The sequence below is a fragment of the Mandrillus leucophaeus genome, unplaced genomic scaffold (assembly GCF_000951045.1).
Source record: "Mandrillus leucophaeus isolate KB7577 unplaced genomic scaffold, Mleu.le_1.0 Scaffold26, whole genome shotgun sequence".
Lineage (NCBI taxonomy): Eukaryota > Metazoa > Chordata > Mammalia > Primates > Cercopithecidae > Mandrillus > Mandrillus leucophaeus.
The window spans coordinates 57,986-65,186 of NW_012102698.1; the positions used below are offsets into that span (position 1 = coordinate 57,986).

The 7,201-nt window shown below is 57.4% G+C and overlaps 1 protein-coding gene across 1 annotated transcript in view; it reads right to left on the bottom strand.

The window, feature by feature from the left end:
- LOC105542440 (NADH-cytochrome b5 reductase 3) overlaps nucleotides 1-2,547 on the bottom strand; it is a 33,438-nt gene extending 30,891 nt beyond the window's left edge. The window contains 1 exon segment of the mRNA XM_011983991.1: nucleotides 2,428-2,547. Within this exon segment, the coding sequence (XP_011839381.1) occupies nucleotides 2,428-2,547 (120 nt within the window).
- Between the last annotated feature and the right edge of the window lie 4,654 nt (nucleotides 2,548-7,201).

Here is a 7,201-nt window from a genome sequence, read left to right on the forward strand (position 1 = left end):
GCACCTGTAATCCCAGCTACTCGGGAGGCTGAGGCAGGAAAATCACTTGAACCTGGGAGGGGGAGGTTGCAGTGAGCTGAGATCACGCCACTGCACTCCAGCCTGGGTGACAGAGTGAGACTCCATCTCAAAATAAATAAATAAATAAATAAATAAATAAATAAGTGAACCACACAGGGTCCTTCCGGGGGGGTGACCTTCAGCTGACCATTTGGGATGATGGACTTTCCATCCCAGAACCTTGGCTCAATTTGTCCATAACCTTGGGGAGAAGACCCCAGCACTGGTGAAGACTGCTGTGACTTATTTGAAGCCTCGACTGGCCACATTTTGGTACTATTCCACAGTTGAGCTGGTTCCTCCCACCCCTGCTGAGATCCCTGGAGCGATTCAGAGCCTGAAAAAAATAGTCAGTAGTGCTCAGCCTGGTAGCTTCAAACAGCTCATGGTTAAGGAAGCTGTGCTGAGTAGTTTGCTGGCCACTGAGGTGTTGATGTGGTTTTTTTTTTTTTTTTGAGACGGAGTCTCGCTCTGTCACCCAGGCTGGAGCGCAGTGGCGCGATCTCGGCTCACTGCAAGCTCTGCCTCCCGGGTTCACGCCATTCTCCTGCCTCAGCCTCCCGCGTAGCCGGGACTACAGGCACCCGCCACCACGTCCCTAAGTTTTTTGTACTTTTTAGTAGAGACAGGGTTTCACTGTGTTAGCCAGGATGGTCTCAATCTCCTGACCTCGTGATCCACTCGCCTCAGCCTTCCAAACTGCTGGATTACAGGCGTGAGCCACCGTGCCCGGCCAGTAACTTTGAAATTATTTCAAAATAAAAAGTGTGTGAAGCCCATACTGGTAGTTCAATTAGAGAGACTGAGAAGTCAAAGTTCATATAAAACACTGGCTCTCAAGAAAGCTGTTTCACAGCTTGTTTATATAGCCTCCCCATATACCTCCCTGACTGTAGTTCTCTCAGCAAATGTGCATGTGTGTTCTCTTCTTATCATTACCCTACTAGTTCCCTTTTCACCTTGACTGCCAGGAAGCTCGGAAACAAGTTCCTTGCATGCGTGCAGGCCTCTCTACTTCCTTTGTGGGATCTGCTACGGGCCCCTTGAGGTAGTGTATCCTGCAGAACACAGACAAGTGCCTCCGCTCTACGCAGGGCCAGGTAAGAGGCTGCTAACCTCTCAAGGCCTAGCCCCATCGCCCCTCCCCTTCTGGAAACCCCACCAGGAGTCCTTACTCTGCAACGATTTGAGGAGGGTGCTCTGGCGGAGCCACGTGTCCTGTCCCTAGAAGGCAAGGGCCACTGCCTGGCCTGTCTCCTTGAAGAGATGTGAGATGAGATGAGCGGGGGCCCAGGTCACGTAGGGGTCTATAACTTGGGAAGTGCCAGCTCACATACAGGAGCTTTTCCTGCCACCCTCATGGGGCCACTACCAACTGAGAAGTGGAATAGCCAAGTGAAAGAAGGGCAGGGTGCTACAACCTCATACCAGGCCTGGCCCCCACCCCCAAACCAGCCCAGCAGCTCCAAGCTGCCCGGCTACAGTTACAGGCCCTTTGTTGGACTTAAAACAAAACGCCTCTCTCCCAGGCAGGGCCTCCGTGATGGGTGCAGCTGAGGCCTCGCTCCGTGGGGCCCTTGGTATTTGACCCACGGGTCTAAAGGAAGGGCTGTGGATGCCTAGCCCACCCCTCACCCATGCCCAGGGCCACCCAGCTGGGGTCTCTGGCCACCACCCATTTAATCAGCATGGCCCAGGTGTTTCACGCATCCTTCAAGGCCCCAGTTGGCAGCTGTGGACTTGGGTCAGAGAGACCAGGATTTGAGTCCCAGCTTAGGACGGCAGGAGAGTCGCTTCACCTCCCCGGGCCCTACCTGGAGGATGGGGAGGGTGGGGAGGAAGGAGGCACCCAGCGGTCAGCGCCCCTGAGCTGGCGCTGTTCCGAGTAGGGGCCACGGGTTTCCTGGGATATTCCCCACCTCAACCCTAGGCTGCGGGCGTGGTGATCATCCCAGCACGTGAGGAAACCGAGGCCAGGAAAGGGGAGTGACCTTCCCCGAGTACACCAAAGCCAGCCCTCCAAGCACTGCTCACCACATGACACTGTTATCTGTCCCTCAGATAGATGAGGTGACCTGCCAAGGTCAGGCAGCCCTGCAGGGTGGGCCGGGACTGGACTCCCAACGTCCAGCCCAAAGTGCCGCTCTTCCTGAGTCACCACCCAAGACAGGTGCCCTCTCTCTGCCCCAGTCACAGAGCTCACAGCCCAAATCTGATATCCTGCCTCACACAGTGAGGCCTGAGCACCTGCCCCCAGCCCCGGGGGCCCAAACCAACAGGCAGCTCCACCCTCTCCTCAAATACCCACCATAGCTCCCCACTGCCTACCTGAAGGCACTCTCTCTATGGCCCCAACTCTGGACTCACCTCCCAGCTCTCTGCTCTCTCAACATTAAGCCCTTCTTGCTTCAGGCGTTTGCATATGCTCTCCTCTCTGCCCTAAATGTCCTTCATCTGCAGGCATCCAACCAGCAAACTCCTATTCATCCCTCAGAGCCCAGCTCAAACATCAAAATCTTCCCTGATGAGCCCTTCCCTAGCTAACCAGGCCCTTGGTAGACTTTTCACAGCCCCTGGTCCCCTCTGGAAACTCTCTGGGATGAGGACAATTCCGATGATTCCTCTGCTATCGACCTCTCCCTCAGTCACAGAAACCACACCCAGGGGGAATAGCGTCTAGGGAAAAAGTTGGCGGAAGTCACCTTCGCAGGAAATCACCATTGTTGGGGACCCTGGCAATGAACCTGAATGACATGAGGAGCTGGAGTTGTGCTTGCTGCTTCCTAGAGTTGTTTTCCAGCACAGCTGTGTCAGCGCACAGCCCAGCTTAAGGCCCCTCTGCGGGCAGCTGGCTTCAGGGGCTGCGAGGCACCTTCCCCCATTTCCTCCCTGGCCCTCCCACAGTGATGCAAGGTGGGAACAACCATGTTCCCCATGAGACAATGAGGGACAAATGTGTGACAGTGAGGGCAGAAATGTAGCTCAAGGAGGCCCAGGGTGGAGCCTGGGTGTTGGTTTCTGATTTTCTGTTGCTTTCCCACTTCCCTCACTTGCCCTAACCCTAAATCCACGGACTGGGCCTGGGTGGGTGCCAGGCCAAGAAAAAGATACCCACGTGTCAGTGGCCCCGATGGCAAGTCCCTGAATGCTGGCCTCGGCCGTTGCACAGACCTTCCTCCAACCCCAGGCACCGGCTCCCCACAAGTATCCAGAGGTGGCCCTGGAGCAGATCCCAGGATCTGCGTCTGTCGTCACCACTGTATCCCCAATACTCCACGCAGAAAGCACTCAACAAATATTTGTGCAATGAATTAGTGAAGGGACAATAGGCTCCCACCCTCCCAGTCTTTTTATTTTGCCTAGAAGTTTCCAGAACCAGGACAAGAGCCCAGACTCCTGGGTGAGGGCGGGGCATAGCCTGTCCTATGTGTCAGAAAAGCCCGCTTGTCCTCCAAGAGCACAGGCATCAGAGGTGGGCTTAGGATCCGGCTCCAGGCTGTTCCCACGCCTGTTCCACACCCAGAGAGGATACACACAGCTCCCAGGGCTGAGCTGGGAGTCAGGCACTGCTCAGAAAGCCGGGCTCGCTGTGGGCAGCGGATGAGAGTCAGGGGCCTTCCTTCCAGTGTCCGCTCCCAACAACGGGGGCTGCCCGGAGCCGGAGGGGGCAGCCTTTGCTCCCACCACCTCATTCAGTCCTCTAGCCTGTTCATGACTCCTCCCACTTCAGGTGAGGAAACCAAGCCTCAGGGGACAGACGTGAGCCCCTCGAACCTTCTGGCCACTAAAGAGAAGGGGTGGGCTTTTTATAGGTAAAAGTTCTTATCTGGGGAGGCAGCCACGGGCAGACCATCACCATCTGTCAGTCATTTAGTCCACAAATCCCAGTAGGCACTCAAGTGGCAGGTCCCATGCCCAATGCGGGGGACACAGGCCAGGAGGCCCCACCTGAATTCAAGCCAAAGGGGGTGACAGACATGGGCAGAGAGGGTGCACCACAGCCAGGAGCAGTGGAGGGGTGAAGGTTTTACCTCCAGAAAGCTAGAGGCCCTACCAGACTCACACGGTGGAGTACACTCTATTCCCACCAGCACGGCTTGTAACAGGCTCTGCCCCGTCCCCAACCACAGCACCACCCCCACCCCCACCAGCAGTGGGCCAAGTAAACAGGAGGCAGATGGCTGAGGCCAAGGTCCCACCCCTGTGCCTCCTCAGCTGTGCTGCATGCGCACTTACACACACACTCACACACACAGACGACCTCAACCCAGCCACCTGCAGACCCAGGGGACAGCTGCCTCCCAGTTCCTGACCTAATGCCCACAGGCCATGCTCTGCCCCACCAGGGAACCCACCACCCGCCTCTCCTTGTCTCTAATAACACAGAGGGGAAGAGGGACACAGGGTGCCAGAGTCCCAGGGAGCCCCCAGCTAATACACCATAGCTGAGGGGTTGCGTAGCTCTGCTCCCCACGCATAGAATGCCCTGCTCAGCTGCCCACCCCTAGAATTCCCTACGGGGACCCTGGCCTCCACTCTGCCCAGGTCAGGTTCGGGATGGGCAGAGAGAGCTGCCAGGGCCCCCTATGTGGCAGGCCCGGTCGTCCCCAGGTGCCAGTTCCCTGCCCTGGAGCTTGGACAAGCCAGTCGGGTTACTTGCTTACCTGTCGCCCGCCGGCCCGCCAGCAGTCCCACCAGAATCTGAGCGGCACCTCCCTCCTGGTACTGTTCTAACAGGGAGGAAGTGGGAGGGAGCGGAGGAAGTTCTGCAGTGGGGGGCTCTGGCTTGGCTGGGAACTGTGGGGGAAGGGAACCCAGGAGGAGGAACAGGTGGACACAGAGCTGGGATCTGGGCCACCGGCTAAGCATGGGGCTGCCAAGGACAGTAGGAAAGCCCGGCAGACTCTACCTGTCAGCCTGTCAGGGTCGCTGAGCACTCACAGCCGGGCTGGGAAGCAGGGGAACCACAGTTCAGGACGGCAGGCCAAGCTCCAACATTCTCCCAGTGTTGCTGGCAGACTCCAGGGCCAACCCCTGGCCTGGATCCCCCAAAATGTTGGGAGAGGCCTCCCACGGGGCCTGCACGTCCTAGATAAGACACCTAGTGCACCAGGCCCCCAGCCAGCCTCCTGCAGACTGTGGGGAGCCCTTAAGCCAGGAGGCCTAGCTCAGAACATGCTGGAGACATTCTGGACCAAGCGGGGACCCCAGCAGCACCCACAAAGGGTAATCCCCACCCACCCTTGGAGAGATGGGGCTCAGGGGGTTGGTGAAGGTCTCCCGACTTCCAGGCAGGGCTCTGCCCCTCACAGGGGACTACTCAGTCATTCAACAGAAATAAATGGAATGAGGCCAGGCACGGCAGCTCACACCTGTAATCCCAGCACTTTGAGGAACTGGGACGGGAGGATCACTTGAGCTCAGAAGTTTGTGACCAGCCTGGGCAACATAGCAAGACGTTGTCTCCATTAAAAATACAAAAAATTAGGCCACGCACAGTGGCTCACTCCTGTAATCCCAGCACTTTGGAAGGCTGAGGCAGGTGGATCATCTGAGGTCAGGAGTTCGGGATCAGCTTGGCCAAGATGGCAAAGCCCTGTATCTACTAAAAGTACAAAAAATAGCTAGGTGTGATGGCGAGTGCCTATAATCCCAGCTACTTGGGAGGCTGAGGCAGGAGAGTTGCCCGAGCCCAGGAAGTGGAGGTTGCAGTGAGCTGAGATCATGCCACTGCACTCCAACCTGGGTGACAAAGAGAGACTCCGTCTCAAAAAAAAAAAAAATCAGACGGGCATGTTGGCGCGCGCCTGTACTCAGAATGCTGAGGTAGAAGGATCACTTGTGCCCAAGAGGGTGAGGCTGCAGTGAGCTATGATCACGCCACTACACTACAGTCCGGGTGAGACCCTGTCTCAAAAAAGAACACGAGAAATGTGTAGAGCAGCCAGGTGCTGGGGAAGTGGCCATAAATCCAACCACCGGCTGGAAGGTAAGGAGCACCACCAAAAACAGCAGGGAAGGGTTGAGTGGAACCCAGGGGAAGCTTTGGAGACACAGGCAGGACATTTCAACAATAAAGGAGGCAGGTGCTTTCTGGGGAAGAATGGGGAGAGTGTTGCATGAAGGCTGGGGTGATGCCCACAGGTTCACCCTGGGGTCTGAATACCCCCAAGTTCTGGGTTAAGCCACATTTTCCTGAGCAACCGCCCAAGCCAAGAGGCCTTTTGCCTGGTTCCCCAAGGAGGAGCCTCTAGCGCCAGAGGGAGGGCCCAGGTGCCCTCCAAGTGGCAGATGCCAGGTGTGGAGGTGGAGGTGGAGGGGTGCTGGGCTGATTCCTTCTGTGTCTGCCTCCCCACACACAGCGGGTCAGTTGATGGGGGAGCTGCCCTCTGCAGCTGCAGCCTCCACGTGTCCACACAGACTCAAGCCTCCAGCCCCACCATGATCAACTTTTGAGAAACTGGAGAGAGGAGGCCTGGGGGGAAGGGAAGGTGGTTCTAGACCAGACCAGAAGTGACAGCAGCAGAGTGGACTTTGAAACCCCATGGAGCAGGCTCCCTCGGGCGGCGGCGCTGTGGGACGGTGGCCAAGACTACCTTGCATTTCCCCATCTGTGAAATGGGGCAAACGGCGCTGATACCATAAAGTGTGAGGTCCCCAGCACAGCTTGCAGAGTCAGTGGGAGCCTGGCCTCGCTGGCAGCCTGGCCCACTCCGCACTGGGAGGACGCCCCAGCGTCATCAGGCTTCTGTTCCTTGTTGCTAAAACGTGCAAAACCCTCTGACTCAGTGACATCGCGCACACACACGTTCAGTCACAGTCACATCGCCCATTCACATACTCCCGACACACACACATCACACGTTTCCATGCCCGCCCTTCACACCCACCGTCACACTCACACACTCTCAAGCCACAGTTATTCGCACGCTCGCTCACACACTCACACTCAGACGCACACACACTCACAACCACGGGTCCCTCCAGCAGCCAAGGCCCCACGGCGGCCAGGGCAGGGCTCGGGTGCTCCCCGTTGCTGGGCTCTGCCGCGCACCCCGGGCAGGAGGGCTGGTTCCCCGGTACAGACGACCAGGGCGTGAGTCGCGGTCACCACGTTGCTCCCCCGGGCAGGGCTAGGGTG